The sequence below is a fragment of the Haemorhous mexicanus genome, chromosome 6 (genome assembly GCF_027477595.1).
Source record: "Haemorhous mexicanus isolate bHaeMex1 chromosome 6, bHaeMex1.pri, whole genome shotgun sequence".
NCBI lineage: Eukaryota > Metazoa > Chordata > Aves > Passeriformes > Fringillidae > Haemorhous > Haemorhous mexicanus.
In genome coordinates, this window is record NC_082346.1 from 2193102 (window position 1) to 2215985 (window position 22884).

General features: G+C 38.7%; 1 protein-coding gene across 1 annotated transcript in view; it reads right to left on the reverse strand.

Annotated features, from left to right (window-relative positions):
* The window catches only part of GAS2 (growth arrest specific 2), a 90697-nt gene that overhangs the window by 40440 nt on the left and 27373 nt on the right, over positions 1-22884 (reverse strand). The window contains exons 4-5 of the mRNA XM_059848291.1: positions 12954-13095; positions 3460-3523 (exon numbers count right to left, since the gene is read on the reverse strand). Of these exons, the coding sequence (XP_059704274.1) occupies positions 3460-3523; positions 12954-13095 (206 nt within the window). The remainder of the gene's footprint in view (positions 1-3459; positions 3524-12953; positions 13096-22884) is intronic.

Genomic DNA, 22884 nt, shown 5'->3' on the forward strand with positions numbered 1-22884 from the left:
CATTAACAAATACATTCAATGAAAATTAAAGCTAAATACCATAATGCTCTTAGAAGTGTACAGAGAAAAGATAAAACCACACATACTAGCTTTTGCATTTTTTGATAATGTTTAATTTAGTCATACTGCTGCCTAGTAAGTTAATAGAAAGCAAAGCAAGAACCAAATCTGTGCTTGTATTGGCTTCTAACTGGTGCAGTCTGTGTAATGCAAAGTCAGCCAACACTGAAGCAAGCACTTATATACAATCTATTTACTTCCTGTCTGTCTGCAGATGCTGACAGGCTGTAAATCATGGAACTCCCCCTGGGCTCTAAGCCTACTTCTGCATACAGCCTTACTCATCAAATAAAACTCTTCAACTGTAAGAAATGTTGCTTCGTTGCTTCTAATACTTTTCATGGTTTCTTAATTTTGTCTTTGTGACAGATTTTTAAAGTTTCCTGTACTTCCAGTATTCTGAATTCCTCTGATGAACAATTGGAAAATAAAATCAATGCTCAAACAAACACACACCCTTTTTTTTCCCCCACATGCTGTATGAACCCAAAGCAAATTTGCTGGAAAGCTGAAATTGTAAAAAGCCACATCTTTTCTGAGAGTGGTAGAGGTGCAAATTCTGGGAAGGTATGCTGAGCATTTCCTTTTCTGCTCCTTTCTAGCCTGGCTGCTCACAGCTCCACGTGAAGCAGCAGTGCACTGTAACATGATCTCTGTTAGGCTTCTCAGAGCACCACTTTCCATTTTTATCAAGGTAAAATTGAATACAATTGCAGAAAGACCTTGAAATTGCTCAACAGTAAATCCCAAAGAGCTGTGAGGGTTGTTTAACCCTGCAGAGTTTAACAGCAACCCAAGAACTTCATCCTTTGTGCAGAAAAAATAATTTAGCTGTTTTCCACTGTATAATCTCTGAGTTTCAAATACTTAGGAGAATGTTGGACCTGTGCAACCCACTGCAATAGTCCTGTGCATTTTCAGAGGTCAATTCCACCCTGTAGGACACTTCCCTCTCTCATAAATCTCACTGTGTTGACATAACATCTGCCAGTGACACAAGGCCTCCTTCTAACTATTGAAGTTTTGCGGAGGATCTCAGAACTTTGTTTTCATAAAAAGCTGAAATTCAGGATAATTTATCAGGCAATTGTATTTTTATTTATATAAAAATACAACTTTGATCTGCCACTGTTTGAGCCAAGTGGTCACACCAGTTTCCCACTCACTGTGCAGTTCATCCATCAAGACCTGATTTGTCTAACAGGACATTGTGACACAACATGATAAAAGCATTGCTAAAGCAAAAGTAAATTATCACCTGTCTCCCCTCCTCCAGAGAGGATCTTTTGAATACAAGTTCAAGTTCAGCAGAACAGAGCTCAATTTAACTCCTCCTCAAGCAATCCTCATTCTTCCTCTCTTGTGCCTCAATCACAAGTCCATTGGCATTAAATAAAAAAGCTCAGGTTGACTTTGGGGAGTTACAGAGCTGAGGACTGACAGTAACCTAGCTGGGCAAAGTGTGCCAAAAGCTGAGGCCTCATGATGAGTAGGCCCCTCTGAACATATCTTTCTGCTTCTAAAATTACTCAGTGTCTCTGACACTTTTTGATCTATAAAAACTGAGGCACTTTTTCAAAGATCTCCAGAGCTCCTGTTCTGGAAAGCAGATCCCTAAGACTGCCAGCAAAGCATCCATCCATTCTGTCTTGTTTAAAGCAGCACAACAACCTCCCTTTAATGTGCTCTTTCCTACACTTAAAGAAGGCAATTATCAATTCTCCTTTCCCATACAGTTCTAGTTTATCACAGCTCAGGCAAAACAGGCATCAAATATTTGGTTTTGAGTTGTATTAGCCTGACACTCCAGTTCAGTTTTTGTGTACCTTGGAAGTGTACAAGATCATAAATGGGGATTGGTGTGGTTTTGAAGAGCTAGTAGAGCAGGGAAAAGCAGACAGACATGTTACTTGACCCCTAAGCTAGAAATAAAATTAAAATAAAGAAACAAATACAGAAACAGAAACACAATATATAAAATAATATTACTGAAATATGGTAATATTCATGCATTATAAATAAAAAATACAATAGAAATATTTTAAGGGTAAAGGGATAGATATGCATAACAAATGAAAGCATGGCTTATTTATTTGTTCAGTGCTTCTTTTCATGTCTGGAACAGAAAGCATCCGAGACACAGGAAGCTTAAGACAAAGATTAAGGATAAGTTTCTCTTTTCATTCCCTTGTAGATCTATTGAGACATCAACTCTCACTGCAAAATGACTTTAATCTAACTCAGCCAAGTTTAGCAGAGTCCAACACTGCCTAACCCCAACCATGCACTACCTGAGGAAGTTGGATACTATAAATAACCAGCTGGGGCAGATAGCCCTGACAGTTCTGCCCCAGCACAGGGGCTTTGGGTGCTGGCAGGTCTATTTCCAAGCTGGTCTTGAAAGCACAGTTTGTTTGCTCAGGTAAATTAAGATTCATTAATTTTAATTTCATTATGCACCTGCAGATCAAAATACTTCCTTTTTTGTGATAAGTTAAAACAGTTTGCCATTTGAACTCAAGTTCCAGAGATAACAAAATAAGTGAAAACCTGAAATCACTATTTTTTTGATCATTGCTGTTCCCATGCAAGCTTCCACTGACAGCAAGGGTTTTTCTGAAACTTGACCATGAGACAAATTTCTAGTTTTCCATTCAGAAAATATGAATACACATGATGCAATTTTAACACAGCCAATACTAGTTCTTAAACTAGGAACAAACAGAGGTCTCCCTCACCTTGATTGTTACCACAAGGAATTCTTCTGAAATAATTGGAACTATCTGAACAGCAAGGTACGCCAACTTTACACACATCAATGAATGCAACTGCAATTTACATGCAAGACTGGGCAGCAGTGCTGCTGCTCATGTATTTTTCACTAAATCTTATGCACTATGCTGGTTAAATCTACATCAGCAAAAAGGGGGGGAAAATCACATTCTAGTTACTGTCATTTTGATTGCTTAGCAAAAGTCTTTGCCTTGATGTCAAAGATAACATTACAATGTAGTGAAGGTCCAGCACAGCTAAAATCATCTTGGTCAGATTTAGATCAAGTGAAGATCACCTTATTACCAGTAAACTTCATTAAATTGCAGTTGTTTATAGAGAGATCTGACTTTAGAAGGAGAAATGGCTCAAAGCTTTACAGAAAAAAAAATAATTCTCAAACCCTTCCTCTCCTCATAGAAGAACAGCCTACAAATATCTTCACTGAGGTACTGATCTTTTGTTATATTTGCTAACAATTGCCCTCAAGAGTGACATCAAGACAAACATTCTATTTGAACCTAATGAGCACAAAAGTTAGCTTGAGATGTGCTGATTTAATATGCCTGTCAATAGCCCCTGCTGTCAAGAATTCAAATTTTTCAACAGTCTTTGATTTTCACCTACCTTGCTGCAATTCTTCCAAGTTCCAGCAAACAAAGGCACACTTCTCTTGGCTGCTTGTGGAGTACTGGAAAAGCAAAATGAAGATGGAAAACATTGATAAATAAAAGCTATTTTAAAGATCTTAGTGATGGAATGGAACCTAATCATCAACATCTGTTACTCTTGACTCCGATAAACGTTTGTTTTCTTTGGCTTGCAGTGGAGTTTTATTGGAATAAAAAGGATGGGATTGATGAGTGGTTCTCAGAGTTCAGAAGCTCCATTTAATTATCTAAATCACTGAATAATTATTTGGGGTAATTGGTTATCTGCAAGCAGTTCATAACTATTTAAAAACAATCAAGAGATCTGGCATATTGAAAACACTTTCATTAGTAGAAAGTCAAAAATAATAAAATTAGACTGATACTTTTCTTTCTACAAACTAAGAGAATTCATATGCTTTAGATCACTATTTTTCTTAGCCAATTTAATTGTAAAAAAATAACAAAGTTGCATTAAGAAAGACATACCTCACTATAAATTTGGCCCTCAATTTTTTTTCCACATCTACTCTCAGAGTAAATATGAAACTAGAACGCTTTAGGAATCAGTTCTTCACAGTATAAAAATCCCAAACAGACAAAAAAGAGTTTCTTCATAGATAGATACATATAATGTAAGTCTGCATGCCTGGATTCCACAAAAAGTAAGTTTTTTATGATTCAGAAGTAGCTGTGACACAGCATGATGTTCTCATTTTTGTGAGAGATTGAAGTGTTAGGGGCTGATGTCCCAGCCATCCATTTGCAAAAGCAGCAGGTGCTTTGCTGAGGCCAGGTTTGCACTCCTAACTGGAAAGAGAGCGGGGAAGAGCTTTTGGGTGTGTGGGGGTGAAATATCTCAGCTGTGTAAGAGCAGTCCAGGCACAGAGCTGCTGTGCACCCACCATAACAAACCAACAAGCTGGGGTTTGAGGCAAATTAGGGAAAAAACTCCTGAGAAGCAGATTCTGCCAAGTGCAATAGTGCTTTTTATCACACCCTCACTGCAGGGGTGGCACCCTGGCTGCTGTCACCTGAACCTGACTGCATTTTATCCCACTGAACCTGGTGCTTCATGGGCTCACCGCCCCTCAACAGATCAACTGTGACCATCACTTTCAACAAGAGACATTGAAATTGCAGCAATTAAGTCTCATTTCACTCTTCTTATCCTTTCTCTCTTCTCCCTCTTTATTTTCTCAAGTGGTATTTTCATACTTTGCTGCATTTCTATAGATGATAATATGACTACATGCCTCCTTTCCATTGCAACCAAACTGATCTAAAATAAACCTGCCATATATATATATATATACACACATATATATACACTATATATAAATATATAAACACTATATATATAAGATATATTTAGATATAGATATATATAAACACTAGTCACTCAGTGTGGTTTCACCTGCCCAAAGGAATCTATTAACCAGAACCTCAGTTACCTTTGCCTTCAGGGGTAAGTTCTAGCAATTATCAAGTACCACCATAAACCATTACATTGTTTTTTTCCTCCACGATTCAGAATAGGTAATGTTCTGTAAAGAAGTTCAGCAAAGCATATAAGCAAAATCCAAAATCAGTAAATCGAGAAAGGTCTGTGGCTGTTTGTAGAATCAGCTCCCCAAAACTTCAAGAAGAAGAAAAGAGAAAATAGTAATTATAAATACATTTTAATCTACTCTTCAGAAATACCTACTAAAGCCCTTATGTTGTTGTGAGTAAAAAATCAGGTTCTAAAAATTTCCATAATATTAAAAAAATTTGCACCTTACATTTCAGATTTAATTGAGACTAAAAAGTAATTGTGTGACTCTTTGTATAAATCAGAAAAAAACCAGAACATCATCAAAATAAATTTGTTTTAATGAGTTAAGGTCAAGACAACAGCTATGTAAACTTTTGGTAATCTAAAGACTCACCTAACTCAAACGCACGAAGAAAAAATACCATACCTGAAAAAGATATTTTAATGTCTAGTTAAAGCCATCTCTGAAAGCCATCACTTTGTTCTGTGTATGTATGAGGCCCAAAAGGGGACTCCAGAGCCTTGAACATCTCCAAGGCAGACCTCCAGTGCCTTCACCTGGAGCTCCACTGACATGGATAAGTGTAAGTGGGGTGAGCTGAATGCTCATCCCAACATCTCTCCCTAGTGTCTGGGCAGCCCTTTGAGAGGCATGCATTTGTCCTCTAATCCCATCCAAATGCATTTCCAGAACTGAAACTGCAGAGCATGAAAGCTAAACAGGCACTGCACTAGGAAAAATATATTTATTCTTCAGCCATCTGTTACTAAGAATATAAATGATGAACACTTGGACATTCAGCTATTTTCAATAATCTTCCTTCCCACTACATAGTAATTAAATTAAATATTTACATTTACTAGTAATCAGTATTTTTAAAGTGTTACATTCATGACCCTAGAACTGTATTCTGCTATTTTGGTTTTAAACTGGTTGTGACAGCCCCAGAATGAAACTTGATTTTAAGAAGTAAGGCATACCCCAAAACATAAATAGAATAAACTGGGTTTGGAATAGTCAAACCAAGTAAATTGCAATTCATCCATATGTACATCTGAATGACTTTGGAATGGAAGAAAAAGAGGGGTTCAACTACCACTATTTGCAAAAAGATCCATAAATAGAGCTAGAAGAAAATTTGATTAAGGAAGTAAAAAAATCATCTACCCAAACAAAATTCATAGACCTTTAGCAAGTCTGACTCAACATAATCTAGACACATTTCATGCATTTCACACAGAACAATGTGGCACAGTGACATCATTGTTAGAGGATGGAGACGTGTGCAGGCAATAACCAACCACAAAAACAAACACCAGGGCATCTCATAAGACAGTGCTTCTGATGAGAAAATACCAGCATTCCTGAGGACTATACAGCATATGTATTTGGGGACTTCAGAGACCAATAAATGTCATTTTATGCAGACCCCCTGCAGAAAATGAATGGAAATATCCATCTTTCTAGAGAATCTCACTGATGGCATTAGCTTGACAAGAATGCAGTGGGAGGATAGAGAAATAGTACAAGCAAGTCTGGCTTATTTTAGGTGTCCTGCCTTCTCATCTCATCTCTTTAAATGCTCCTTATTTGCTGTCCTCACTGCCTGCATCTTTACATGCTACCTCCAGCTACTCTTTGTTTACAAAAATTCTTTTTCAGTTTCTGGAAGTTTTTATCCTTGCAATAACATTTCTTCACACTGCTCCCATCTTGTTGCTGTCCCATTCTCTTTTTACAGGTATTCCTCTTTTGTTAACTCAACCTTTGTGCTTCCCCAGAGGTCCTTACCTTTCTCAGGTTTCTGTGGCTGAAAAGGCTCCCAAGGTATTAAAAAGTCTCTTTTTTCCCAGCCCCATGACCAAAAAATAAGTTGAGATTTGTCAGTTCTGCTTTTCAAGGTTGTTTATTTTCCCTTATCTGTTGCATTCTTTCTCTGCCCTGCTGAGATCTGTCCAGCAGGTCGGGTTGTGGCACAGTCCCTGCCCTTGGGGTGCTGTTGGCTTTTTATACTAAGAAAGAACTACCTGTGCTTTATTTACAATAATTTTCCAGTTCCTATCACCTGTGTTAGACAGTCTGTCTCTGCTCTAAACCAATCCAAAAGTGCCACCAACAGAGCAGAAGATGGAGGATAAGAAGAAGGACAGGACACGCCATTCCTCCCTCTTGCCTCTTGAACCTCCATTCTAAATCCCCAAAATTCTACTTTTTCACCCTGTGATAAATTCACTATCATTCTACTCAAACCCTTGTGGTTTCTAACTCCTCACACAGAGTTGGGAATTGTTTCCATGGGCTAAAATCCAAGGCACAGGTGTCTGTGACTCTGTGCCAAGGTCTCTGAGCCCCCTGCCAGAGTCTGGAGTCCTCCAGGGCAGCCAGAGGGATGTCCTGGGTTCTGACAGTGCCTGGATGCCACCAGGAGAAGAGAGGAGGAGCAGCCTCTGCTTCCAGCACTATCAGAACCTGTGACTGTGAGGAGACAGAACACACAATGCACACATAGTCTGTGTCTTTACTGAGGAGGTTTAAACTGAAAGTTCACAATAACATTCAGGGGTTTTGTTTTGTTTGTGGTGCTGTGTTTGTTTTAAATGAGTAAAATATCCAATTACAGAAATAAATACGGAATATCCAATACAGAAATAAACTTCTCACAACTTCCTGCCAAGTTTCAAATCTTGGCTCCTAACACTTTTATAAACCATGTTTAATGAAGTCAGTCTTCCTTCTAACATAAACTTTTTTTTGTTTTAGAGATTAAGATATCAGGCATAGCTGAATCATAAAAAGTAAATATGATTTCTGTTTCTAATGCATTCCTTATCCCACTAGAAGCAAAGATTTTTACCAAGTGCCTTAGTATTTATTATCACAGGCTTCCAACTGCCATCAGAACTCACACTAGTTTAGGGAAAGTTTTCCAAAAGAATGGTCCTTTGGTCCTTCTTCCTATTGTCTCTCACATTTTCCTGTAATTTTTACTCTGACCCTACAGAAGGCTTTTTGTTCTTAAAAAAAAAAAAAAAAAATTGCTTTCTGTTAACTTATAACAAACTTACCCTTGCTTCTGCATCAGAGTTATGCTCTGACACACTTGTGCTTCCCCTACAGTCCCTGCCCCAATTAAGCTCAATCACTTATGGAAATCTCAAAACAATTCAGGTGTCAAACATACTAGATCTAAGGATAATAAAGAATTAATCTAGAGGGGATGTAGAGATCATCTGAACACTAATAATTTACTGAAATTCATTAGTTAAACATGCAAATCCAGTAGTAACAACAAAGAGTCTAGGATGCTTCTATAGTCCTCAAAATGAATCATATTCAGTAATATTATGAGTAGTTTAGTAAAGAGTTGTGAAAGATGGGACAGAATCTTATTCTGATGCAACTTCAAGTAAACTTTAACATGGTGCTACAATATGTAGATGTTTCAGTATAAAAGAACAGAAAAAACTTCCATCTTGAAATCTGATGAACAATCAGATAAACAACATTAATAATTTAAAAAATAATATTCCCCATGTATAAAACATTTTTTAAAAAGCAACATTTGAGTATTTTTTTAAAATAACCTTTAAACCAACAATGTTAGAAGAAAGATCAGAGGTGTTTGTGTTTCAGTTTACTATTTCCCCTAAAATACTAAATGCATTTATTTAGGAAATCTGTCCATGAAACTCAAATCAATCAGTTGCATCAAAAGAAGTCCATGTCACATACTGAGTGCAGATACACATAGAATATCCAAGCACAAAACATTAACCATCAACAGCATCCAACACCTCCCAAAGCAGATGGCACATCAGCATGCTGGCACACTCAGTGGCAAACCCTTTCCTTGCTGGGTTGACTTTATCATGGAAGAGATGCAGAATATTCCTTGGTTCCAAATCCTATAATCATCCAACAACACTCCATTACCACAAAGAGCTCAGAACTTATGCTTCATGTTCACTGAACTAAAGCAATCATAGAAAATCTTACCATTCTTATCTGGCCAAGAGGAGTTTTCTTTGAGTATTATACTCTTCAGGCATGAGAACAATTACAAGTATCTCCACCTAGTATGGTTCCATAAAGAAAATTACCAGAGCTGTGGGGATCTGCTGCCCTAAAGCCCTACAGGGGAATTTACAAAGTGTATTTATGGGAACAGAGGAGTTAAAGGCAGTATTGATATCCTTACACTGCATGAGAGAGTTAGCACATCATGTTCAGAGTCCCACATCATCTGATACATCTAAGACCATTCAATGGCACTGTACCTCAAGATTTGCACAGATGATCAAAATTTGGATTTGGGATCATAATTTTTGGTATTAAAGCTAATTCCTTCTCCTTTAAATACACTAACATTAAAAGTAAAAAATATGACAAGCATGCTAAATTTGGCAATGAGTGCAGGGAGCACACATGGTGTCCCTCTATTTTGCAGCACTCAAGATTATCCCTATGTACTGTGTTGCTATTTTTATCAATTTTTTAAAATTTATTGTCATTATCCCTATGTACTGTGTTGCTATTTTTATAAATATTTAAAAAATTTATTTTAATTATCCCTACATACTGTGTTGCTATTTTTAGCAATTTTTTTAAAATTTATTTTTATTATCCTACATACTGTGTTACAATAATTTTTTTACAAATGTAGCTCATCCATCAGGTACCCCAGGCACCTTTTCTTTGCAAAGGCATTAACTTGGAGACCTTCCTGCCATGTCTCTGCACTTAGGGATTAATTGCTATCAGTCAGCTCTGGTTGTATTACAAACCTTAACAGGAAACTGTGTTTCCAAATTGTTTGCATTGTAACCTATGTTAAAGCTTGATAACATTCAGCAAGACAAACTACATCATATTATAGACCACCAACAAATTAACAGTACAAGTCTTCAAACTTTTGAGCTCTCTACTGTTCTCTCCCAATGATATTTAAAGAAACTAGGGATTAGACAGCACAATCATATCTACTAGTATATCAAGCACCTCTGGTTTTCATTTATTCACTTTTTCATGTATTTCACTCATTTTTTTCATATTTACTTTTCCTTCTATTTATTTTGAAGACTCCAGTCTCGTTTCCTTGCTTAGCTCAGCTGAACAGCCCAAATCCAACAAAGCACTTGAAACTGTGCTTAACTTTAAATAATGACACAAATTGCTAAATTTACCACAAGTGAAGGACAGCAGTAAAATGCCATGAATAGGTGTGCTCAGCTGCTTGTGTGGCTCTGCCCTGCAATGTTAACTCTTTGCAGATCAGCCTCTAAGAACACTCAAGGGTGCCATTAACATCACTTACCTGCCCCTATCTGCTCTGCTCCATTCCAGTGAGGAATGCCTTTGTGCCACTTGAGCCTCAGTGCTAAAAAGTCAGGAGGGATGGCTGCATTTGTGTGCAGTTATACTTGCATGATTTCAGACTTCTTCAGAACTTATAACAATGTGATAGTGCTTTTAAGTAATGAGAAATAATGGCAATTAACAATTTCTTAGCCAGCACAGACTTCGTTTTGCTGATCTATAATATACTTGGTACTTTAAAAAAAAAAAAAATCAGTGCCATAAATCCATCATTCAAGTATTTCAGTGCACTACATCTTCAAAATCACTCTTATAATTCTAGAATACATATTTGCCAGAAAAAGACCTCAGGAATGTTTAAAATGATACAGTAGCATGATGGAAATGTTACTATGTGCCTTTAATTAAATTACACAGTATTTGCATACCATAAAGCACACAGAATAAGAGTAAAAAAATGAGCATAAAAATCCACTCAAATGAGAACATTGATACAATAAGGTTCTCCAATACAGAGAGAAAAAATCTTCATTGTCACTATCAATTGACACAACAATTTACTGAGTTTATTAGCCATGGGGAGAAACAGAAGAAAATACAAAATACAGTTACCTCTGCAACCATAATTTCACCTCAATTAATAACAAAAAAATGCAGAATTCAATGAGGCAGTGCAAAGAAAGATGTCATTAACACACATTTCTCACTACTTTGAAAAGAACCTTTGATATTACTTACCTTTGCTGAATTTTTGCTTCCTATGCATTGGAGAAGTGATTTGTGGGAGAGAGAGGAACATAAAAGCTTTAGATTGGCAACTGTTAAGATTTATCATTATTTCTATTGCATTAGGAAAATCTCAAAAAAGCAAAACTTTGAGTTAATGATTAACTGAAGGAGAATAACAGCTACTGGTTTTATCCTTTTTTATTTTTTAAAGGCATGATTACCACCTCCTCCTCAAGTTCAGAAAAATGGGTCAAAAATGTTATCAAGACCTAATCCTATTTCCAGCAACATAAATCTCTTCTACTAGTGCCTTATACAATAAGGGAATAAACCTCAGAACCTAGTTTTTAATCAGTGAAGAAAATCAGTCAATAATCAAGCAAAATAGAGGACAGGTTTGCACACTCACTTCCCTTTTTTGAGAGAGGAAATCCTCTGGAACACACCTGGAACACACCTTTCCAGGTGGATTTGCCCTCTGTTTTACTATGGCAGGCAAGGCACTGTGCATGTGTAAAAATTAATTATCAGGAAATAACAGTATTCCAGCTATGCCAATTCCATCTCTAAGCAAGATCTAGTTTCTTAAAAAAGCACAACAGATTGGTGGAACAATGGCAAACAGCTGGGCTTGCCATAGCAATACAACCTTCAAATACCTTGAAGTATTCCATTAATACTTCCAGAGGTTCTCCTGCCTGTCTCTGGCACTGGAGGTCTGCATCTCCTGGTGCTTACAAGCTTCTTGGTCCTAGGTAAATGTCCAACTTCTTCACCATTTCAAATCATTGAAACTACAATTATTGTTCATCTTCCACATGATTTACCATATCAAATAAGAATTTCATCTTAAAGATTTAATTAGCAAAACAGAGCCAATACATATATTCAACTTACTATTTGTCACCTCTGAGATACTGTCCTCTGCCAAGCATTTTCTCACATATAAAATAATGTAATTAAGAAACTTCCCAGGATAAAAGAACAGACAAATGAAAAAGAAAACCTCTCTCAGAAATATCTGTGCTAGACTACAGAAGCAGAACCAGACTGTAAAAGAATGGGATTAGATCAGTCACAACACATGTAAGAGCTTCAACAGGGCAAAGGGTTTTTTGAGAACAAAGAGGCTTCAGCACAGTGTGTTCATTTGTCTTGCATAGAAATTGATCTGTCACCATGACTGCTTTACACTTTTATCTGATTTCAGACAACACACATTGGACTCTCTTCATTTCATGAGATTTGGCTGAAATCTTATGAATCTTATGAGATTCAAAAGATTTCCTTCGAAGAAGAAAGAGTTAAAACAACAAAGACTGTGTAGTATTAGAACAGTGATTTCCTGAGCAGCACAATTCTTTTCATGAAACATTGTGAAGCAGCAGCATTGGATAATTTTTGTCCAGCACAGCACAAGGGAACTGGGAAAAATGGTCAGCATGGGAAAGTAAAAAGTTTTGTATCTTCTCACCTCCTGAGCAATGCATTAAATCTCCACAACTAGCCAAGTGTCTGCAGACAGAACTGAGCATGCACTTGTATCCTGCTCTCCCAAAACAGAAAAGCACCATCTTATACACTGAACTAAGGAACAGCATTCCATGCTCACAAAAGTATGGGTGGGGTGAAAAATCATTTGTGTGCAAGAAAACACAGCAAGAGCTTTCCCTCATTTAAGTTCCTCTTAAAATTGACTTAAATGAGTAGTGTGTGACGTGTACTTCATTTGCTCATTCTACAGACAAGCAGCAGAATTAGCACAGTCAAACAAAGGTCAGATTTGGAGTCAGGACCTATTAAAAGCCTCTCTGTATTTCAAGGCTAAAGCAAAGGAAAAGTTAATTTAAATTACCAACTACTACATGAAGAATAAAGAAATACATACCCAAACCTTCTGATTCAAACAGGCAGGTATCATCCACACCTACATCTCTGCACCAGGATAAGAAATTTGCTGTGTTGTCCCGTGCAAAAAAAGACCCTGAAGGAGCATTGGCTTTGCATGGAATTTTCCGAACTGGTAAGGTCTGAAAAACAGGAATTCTTTATTTAGCTAAATGACACATGCTATCATAATACTTAAATATTAAGAAATCACTTTGCAAGTTTTGCATAGATGGTTAACTCCCAACAACTTGTTTCCTTGGCCATTAAAGAATTCTGAGCAGAGAAGCATGAGAAGTGAACTTAATGGCATGAAGTTCTCAACCAAAAAGTCTTTCCAAAAGTCCACACAAGGAAGTTGAGAGCTGAACCAACATTAGCTACTTCTTAGGAATATTAGTAACTAAAGGCTTCGGATTTAGTGTTTGGCCCAGCTCACTGAATTAAAAAAAAAAAACTTATCAAAACAGACTTTAAACTAGGAGCTGAACTTTCTCACAATTAAGGGTGAGTTACTTTCAGTTCTATGTCAGGAGGAAATCATAGTGTAAAGGAATGGATCTTGAGGCCCAAAGACTACAAACACTTCAGAAAGGTCACTGTCTCCTGTTTGACAACACCCAGAAGTGCTCAGTTGTTCCAGATTGCAAGGCAAGATGTATTCTATTAACATCTGTATAGCAGTTGTCTTTTGTCTAGTGGGCAATTCTCCTTATCTCTCTCTCTGAGTGATCACAATCACTCCTCCCTGGCAGTGGACATCTGCTGATAACAGGCTATTGAGTGTCACTGCATGACTGATAAGAACTACAGCATCCCATTGGGAGATGTGAGCCCAGGGGGAGGAGCCAAGCATTCCTACCCAGATATAATCTGGAGATTCTGGAATAACTGCACAGCCTCTCCACTGGATTCCCCAGAGGAATAGCAGCTGCCTTCTCTTCCACTGGATCTTCGGAGGAAGACTCCACCCTTCTCCAGGATCCCTGCCCCAGCAGAACCACACCTGACACTCCAGGAGGGCTGCAGCCACATTTCCAGCTGGACTGCTACCAACACCCTGACCAACAGGTTGTGTTCTGACTCTGCCAGTGTTGTTCTAGTGTACTGCAGTGTTTATTTTATCCTTTTATTTCTTTCCTATTAAAGAACTGTTATTTCCTGCTCCCATATTTTTTGCCTGAGAGCACCTTAATTTAAAATTTATAGCAATTTGGAGGGGTGGGGAGGGTTTACATTTCAGGAGAGGCTCCCGCCTTCCTTAGCAGGCACCTGGCTTTCCAAACCAAGACACCAGTGCACAACACAGGGCTGTAAATCCAGCAGGTACCAAGTCAAGGTCTACAGAGACAGGCTCTCACTGCACCAGAGCAGCTCCATTCACATGATTTCAATATCAGAAAGGATGCTACTGATACAGCATCAATATCTGCACCAAACAGAGCAACGACCACAGCAGTCCTGCTGCCTGCACTGGCACATCTACTGACACACACAAAAAAGGAGTCCTTAGCATTTAGTTCTCACTTAAGGGCTTCTCTTCCTCCAATGAAAAGTAGCTGTACTACATGGCCAAGGGAAGACAGAAAATGAAACACTGCTGCCATGTAACTTTAGGGATCTCTAAATCATGGAGGAATTCAGACCTTATGTTGATTTGAATGCACTGTTTGTCCAATGCTGATTTATGCAATTTTTACTTCTGTCTGGAGTCAGCTGTTACTCAATCTAAAGTGAGCTAAAAGGTAGAAAACTGCAAATATGGTGTCTCTACTCATTCCTAGCCTAAAATTGCTGGAAATGGGGAGAGCAGGGAAAAAAAAAGACACAGGAGTAGGCTTCCCCTTACAACAGCTGTATAATATTATCAGTATTAAACACAGCCTAGAAGGAGTTTAAATGTTATACATATTATACATATGACAGCAGCAATGTAATGGCAGAATATGCCTACATGCACTGAGCTACCCCTGCTATCTTCCCATCAAGACAAATAAACTGAAAATAGCACAACTGCAGGCACAATCACCACTGTACTTATCAGCATGTCAACAGGGACTAACAGGTTGTCTTAGATATATAAATATGTCTCAGAGATTCATGCAATTAAATCTATTCCTCAAATCACCATCTAGCTTTCATTCCCCCATGACTCTTACTCCAATTACTCAATTTACATTTCCTTGTTTTGGAAAACTTAACTTATGGTTCAAGCTATGTGCAAGGAGATATCATTATTTTTCTACAATTTATATAAAACACTGACTGATTTTGCATGTTATTTTAAACAAAAAAATCTTATCTTATGGCACAGATACCATATCACCTCCTGGACCATCCTGGAACAAGGAGGGGAAAGCAAGAAGGAAGCAGCAAAGTAAAAACAACTCTTCTCTAATCCAGAATAAATAAAAAAAACTATACAACATGAATTCTTTCAAGGGGCTTTAGATATGGAACAATCTTACAGATCAGAGCACAATGAAGTCTCAAAACATTATTTCTGTCCCTTTCCATTCTTCTGGAGGGAGAAAAAAAGAAAAAAAATGGAAATAAATGCTAAGTTCCTTACATATCAGTGATTTTTTTTTTATTTTCCTAAAAAAAAAAAAAAAAGTTAATAAAAAGCTGTCAGCACTAGACACATATTTCAGGCTAGCACTCTTTTCATTTCTTCAAAGAAACAATGAGTATCTCTTCTGAGACAAACACACTCTCCAGACAGTTTCTCCCATTGAATTTCCTCTTGGTGTCTTAGTCTTTAGGAAGCAGTAATGCAGCACTTGCCCACCTCTGTCTCTCCCTACCCTTTCCCAGGAGATTTTAACTGGACAAATCTAAAATAATAGTCTTAGAAGTACATCCACTTCTTTTAAAAGGAGTCCCACAAGTCTCTGGCAGGCTGGTGGAAGTAGGTCAGCTAGTCCAGGCTGCAGAGGAAAGCTGTCAAAACAGGACTCCCATTTCATGATTTTTCACTAAAACATTACAGAAACCTTAAAGAAACCCTTTCTTCAAAATGATATCCCAGAGAAGGTTCAACCCAACCGTGCCTCTTTCAGTGCAAAAGAGGAACAAGCAAAGTGGGCAGGCACAAAGCAAAATGGGGAAAAGGCAGGGAGCAGCAAGGCCTGGGCTGCTCCATGAGGGAAGATCATCCAGGATCCAAGGGGGACCCCAGCACAGGCAGTGGCAGTGGTGCAGTCCCAGACCACCCCAATAAGGCAGTGCTGGGTGTTGTGGTGTGAAGCTCTGCTTTCTCCTGGTTTCCCCCCTGCCCTCTTCCTAATGGCTGTCTGTCCAGTTCCACATTCCAGCTAGGGCATAGTGTGATTGGCAGAAGTTCAAAAGATGCTTTTCAGACCTGGAGTCATTGGCCTGTCCAGGTGTCATTGTCCCCTGAGACCCTCCCCCTCCCACCTGGTTGGTGGCTTACCTATCCTCTCCCTCCCACTCCCGGTGAGCTGAAAAGGTGTTGAGGCCATGTGGTCTGGGTCTGTCAGAACTGTACTGAGATTCAGAACTGTGTCACCTTGGAATAAACTCTGGATTTAACTCTCTGGCAGAACCCGCTCCTTTTCTCTTCACCATCACCTGAACTTTTTCCACTAGAGGTAAACTGAGTCTCTACTTAGCATGGGCCCATTCCGAGTGCCTGGCTGAAACTGCCTGCAGCTAAAGGTGTCTCTGAGGAGAAATATCCCCAGCAGTCATCTCTAGCACAGTGCAATCAATAGCTGGGAACATAGGAGCTTTAGACAATTGTTCTATTAGAGCAGGGAGAGCCAAGGTGGGTCTAGTGAGCCCAGGGAAGGCAAGTGAGAAACAGCAGGAGGCAAGGCTGGGCTCAGGGCTGCAGCAGACACTGCCCTGGCCATGAAACCAGGCTGGGTTCCACTGCCCCGGCCATGAAACCAGACTAGGCTCTACTGTCCTGGCCATGAAACCAGGCTGGGTTCCACTGACCTAACCATGAAACCAGGCTAGGCTCTACTGCCCTGGCCATGAAACCAGGCTAGGCTCTACTGCCCTGGCCATGAAACCAGGCTGGGTTCCACTGACCTAACCATGAAACCAGGCTAGGCTCTACTGCCCTGGCCATGAAACCAGGCTAGGCTCTACTGCCCTGGCCATGAAACCAGACTGGGTTTCACTGCCCCAGCCAGGAAACCAGGCTGGGTTCCACTGAGCTAACCATGAAACCAGGCTGAGTTCCACTGCCCCAGCCATGAAACCCAGCAGGCAGGCAGGCTAGAGATGGTCTGCTCACAACACAGCTCTGGCAAGAAGAGGGGCTGAGCCAAAAGGGAGGTTCTGGGCCATGGGCAGAGGGTGCAGGTCAGGGTCCCAGGGAGGCTGGTCACAATTATTAAGGTATTTTGATTCCCTCAAGTCTTGACAATTAATCTGTGTGTTTTAGTGCTTCAGTGGAATCAGAAATACTTGGTACTTTATCATTAACTCCATCTTGTCAGTAGGTCCAAAGAGGTGACATTTCATAGCCCTCTATCAATCCAGTTACATAAAACATCCACTGTAAATACATCATACTTGGTCATATTCTCACTGAATCAAATTATCAGCAGCTCTAAATTGGTTTAAAAATAAGAAAATCAAACAGAATGAAATTCTTTTCCCATATAATCTCTGCTTGGACCAGATTATCTGAAGTGATCCAGGGATGTTGAATCAACTGATCTAAAAGTCAACATAAGGGGACAAATAAATGATATCTGACACTACTCTACCCTTTGTGATTTTTGATTTATTATGTCAAATTAAAAGCACAAATTCTGGATGATCTATTATGGATGAACAGCATTGTGACAGGAACAAGATGCCAAGAAGCCAGCTCCAGTATTCCTGGCACTGGCAGAATTGTGCATGAGAACTTCAGAGAGAAGGGAAAGGAGAAAACTCTATAATTAATGTATGTGTAAGAGCAGACCTGCAGTGTCAAATCATGTCACCTCTCAGTTCCCTCTTCAGTTCCCATCTCTGGATTTTTCCACAGTGTCCGTGTTCTCAGGCTTACCTTTGCAGAAAACAAGTGAGTCTTCTCCAAGAAAAAAAAAATCTGTTTCTAATGCCAGGAACAGCTCAGAAGGGCTAGTGACATCATAGTGGGTTTGTTTGCTTCCACACAGCTCTAGATAGTTCTGTACCTTCATCTGCTTTGTCCTGAGACAACCATAACAAATAGCCTATATTCTTTGAAATCCTGCTAAGGATACTGAACACTGCTCTGGAAGTCTGTAATAAACCACTTAGATTTCCTTAGAACTATTGAACAACAAAAAACCTCAGAACAACAACAAAAAAACCCAGAGTAAACAACACAACAAAGAAATTCTTGTGTGCGTGCCTGGTGGCTGCCATCTGGCATCCAGTGGGGATTCAGGCTCAGTGTGGGCACAGCCCATCTGCTCTCCTTGGCCCTGAGCCTCCAGCACGGTCCTGGAGAGCAGGAGCTGCTGTGTGGCAGCACAGAGCCCTCAGCAGGAGCAGAGCAGCCAGGAGTGAGGAGACAGCCAGGAGAGCCTGCACTGCCTCTCTCCCAGGGAGCCACTGGGAAGGCATTGCAGTGCCTGGCAGGAATACAGAAACCCCCCCTAGAGACCCTTGGGTCACTGCTGCTCCCCAGGACTAACAGCACATGGATAAATCTGGTTCTAAATGTTTTGTATCTTTTGGTTTGTGTATATTGCAGGGACTGAACCTAGAATTTCTTTCAAGAAGAGCAATTCAGAACAGATGGTTGATGTGTCAGTAATCACCTGAAATTTCATACACATAAATTAAAATTCTATGCCTTGACAACTAAAACTTCTAAACACATCATTTGACCCAGCTTCACTATGAAGCTTAGACATTCATGGAACTTACAGCATTCCTTCACAGTGTCTTTCAAAAGCACATTTCTGGTAGTAAAAGGTACTTACAGCAAACAGTAAGAGTCTAGGTACAGAACATCACACCTAACTAAGCAAATATGAGATATTCTTAATTTCATAGTGACAGAAAAAATGTTGGATTGACAGATGTCCTGAACAGCTCAGAAGTGACAACCAGCCACATGTAAAAACAAAGACATTGTTGTGAACAACAGCTACACAATTTAATGACCAAAAAAGCTTCGAGTCGTTTTCTGGAGCAAATACTACACAGACAAATATCCCTGACATTGCATGATTTCACTAAAATATATAAATTTCATCCCCTTTCCCATAGTATCAGGGTCTTGCTGAAGAGAACAGCAAAAAAACCCCGCCCTCTTTTCTATTCAGCAATAGCCCTACCAGGTTTATCACACAAATTATAGGGAAATACTCATATTTTCTAATCACCCACTAAATTTTCCTACCACCTCTTAAACAGAAGTCTACTTTTTTTAATATTTCCAAAACTGTCACTGTACTGCTCAAACCATAACACATGAAAGCTTTTATTCAAGAAAGGTTTCATGCACAAATATTTTTTACCGAGTTGTATAAATGGCCTGACTATTTCAAAAGTGCTTTCTAACAGATCATTCTGAAATAATTAGGTTTCCACATGGCAAAACTGACTTTTGTTGACATAGTATAGTATGACCACAGTTGCTTTGAAGCAGCAGTGGCTGCAATTACTCCTATCAAGTATCAGGAAAACAATTCCCCAGTCACACTCCTTTTACAATCTTGTCTTGTTGACGTGCATGCATGTGGTTTAATACAGGATGTGAAAGTGAGAGTGAAACATATGATGCAATCCTGGAAAAATGCTGTCAGGTTCACTTCTAAATCCAAAAGGGACTCTCTTACATGGATGCTCTGAAATCACATGGAAAAATGGATTTTTTGTACTGCTTTTTCAAAATGAGTTCACCAACACATGCTAAAATCCCCATTTACTTATGGCAGACTTAGACTTGACCCATATTTTGAAGATTGTTCATCATATTTCCCTCTTTGAACAGATGATTTCAGGACATTTTGAACTATCACTTATGCTTGAATAAAAAGAAAATTATGAGCCATGTGTCTGCTATGAAAGAGGGTTACAGTCACTAGGTACTCACAGGAAAAATTTGCTTTTATCTCCTGATGACCTACATTAACCAAAATGGGGGTTTGGGGGGGGAAATTAGGCTATGCAGTACTAACTGCTCTGGTGTCTTGCTAGGCCATTCAGTGTCATATGATCATAAATTCCTACTTAAATGTGATTATATCAGCTAGATAGAACATGTATTATTTCAAAACTTTCTACCATTTGCCTTTACACTTAGCTCTGTGGCCAGTACCAATCATTTTCCTCCTTCAATTCTTTCCTCATTTTGCTCAAGTATTCTTAATCAACTGGACCAACAGTCAAAAGAATGTGCTAAATGCACATGTAAAACTGAATATGGAAATAGAATTTAAAATTAAACACTTCTCACTAAAATAAACAATTAAGAAAAGAAATATAAACCCCTCAGCCTTCCTAAAACTGCGAAATAGAATTTAAACCCCAGGGCAAATTTAGAATACAAAAAGTCAACACGGAAGTTCTGAAGGCTTAGGAGACAAAAACAAAGCCAAACTTTTTCACAGACTTAGAACTAAGAACAACTTCTAAACTGATGAAAAATAACTTTGAACATACAACAAAGCAATCACCCCTAAGCAATTCATTTAACAAGCAGTAAAACATTGTCCTTCAGTGAAACACAGTATTTACATTGTCATATCATGTCATTTTAATGGAATAGGAATAAGAAATTGCATTTCAAGTTTACAGATGATGTGTTGACCAGACTTTTACCCTATATAATAACCACAGAGATCATCAAAAGCCAAACATCACTCATTATCAACTTTCTAGATTCTAAGGGAACATTTGTGAATACTTTGGAATCCCTAACGTATTTACAATATGTCAATAAAAATAATTAACATCGTCAAGGCTTATAGAAATATACAGACTTCAACACTGAAATAACTGCAGGGCTAAATTAATGCTTTAACCACATTATTAAGTGTCAAAGTAGAACACATTCTTCCATGTGGCATTAGTGTTAGCTTCTTAAGAGTAAGCATATATGGAAAAAATCTTAATTTATCAATATAATTTTAAAAGTTAAGCATTTTTTAATGTCTTTTTTCATTTTAAGTTCTCTGTCCAAGACACACTCATCACACAAAAGCCAACGATTGCTTATTCAAAAAAGATAGTGTTAACAGTGATGAAAAACTAGTTTCACAGAAACAATGTAGCTTTTACTTCTAGCAGTGTGCCAGAAATCCAAGGAATACAAGAGACTATTCAACCCACAGACAATGAATACCAGAAATAAATAATGTCAGAAAGCAGCAAGGCAGAAGCTTCATTCACCAGCTACAGCACATTTCATTAGTTGACTAATAAGTAATTTAAATGTAGTCTAAGGCTATGTGCATTTCCACACCTCGAGGCCAAATCCCAAAGTCTGTCAGAGCCACCTCCAGGGGCTGGCTCACCCAGGGGAGCACAGAGATCACAGCCAGGAGTCCTGCACTGCAGAGCACAGCTCATGGAGCATCACAACAGAGCCCACCTCAGCAGGTGTCAGACACTGCTCCCTCCCACTCCATCCGTGCAACTGAGGGTGGGATTAGGCCACTCTGGTCCAAAACTTGGGGAGTGCAGCATCCATGTAGTCTGGAAAAAATTCCTTTGCCCAGGATTGTTCTCCTGGGAAGCTGAGAAGCCTCAGAGAAAAGGAAAACAATAATTATCTCATTTGCTTCTCCTGTGCTTTGCTCATGTGGAATGTGTTTGGAGAGTGTTCACCCACAGGTGACTGCTTCATTGCATTCTGCTGTGAGTTGTTTTGACTCTTTGGCCAATCAGGGCCAAGCTGTGTCAGGGCTCTGGAGAGAGTCACAAGTTTTCATTATTATCTTTTTAGCCTTCTGTAAGTATCCTGTCTGTATTCTTTAGTATAGTTAGTAAGCATTCTTTAATATAATAAAGTATCATAAAGTAATAAATTAGCCTTCTGAGCACATGGAGTCAGATCCATCATTCCTCCCTGAAAATACAATAGGGGAGGTCAATAAATTGTCTTTTAAAACTTGTAGACATCTACATCTATAACATATCCATGCCTACTGACAAGTTCACTTTTATCAACAGTCTTCCAAAAGCTTGAAGAAGTAATTTGCAAACTCCAGACATGCATGGAGTTTGCAAATTGGCAAACCAAAAATTAAAAGCCATTACTGCTACTCTCTGAAAATGCTAGCACGCCAAATGCAAAAATCAGCGGTGGTTTGATTTTTTCTAATGCTATAATTGCATTAAATAGAGTGACTAAAATGAGATAGCATTAAGAAAGAGACTTCAATTCATTTTTTTTAAGTGTATTAAGATTTTAGAAACAGAGACAATAAGAGAGAGGCATCAGGGTAAGCCATGGCAAAGACCTCCCTACAGTATCCATGAAAACAGGGGTTCAGTAGTTCATCCACATTCAACAAATGTGTTTTTTCCCTCAGATCTCTTGTTTTCAAAATGAACATTTAGATGGGGATTTTCAAAACTGGCATTTCAGAATGGGCTTCTTCAAAAGCATTTGATTAGAACAGAATGTGGCAATTCTCACAGTTGCTCTTTCAGAGGGCAATTACACCTTATGTTTGGTAGATGACCCTGAGCTTTTCCCCATCACAACCTCAGAAGTCAGAGCTGAATTAGCAAAGAGTAGTTGAAGGAGACAAAAGGAATCCTAGTTTCTGAATTTGCCTCATTTTTATTACAATTAAATGAGACAAAAATTGCAGGATTGCAATTAACAGGAGAATTGCATTTCTGTGTGGCATTGTCACACAGCACGACTTGTGAATGAACATGCCAATAAGCACCAATTATTCCATGAGATCTGAAAGTATTTCCATGAGATATAAAGGGTGAAATCTGTAAATCAT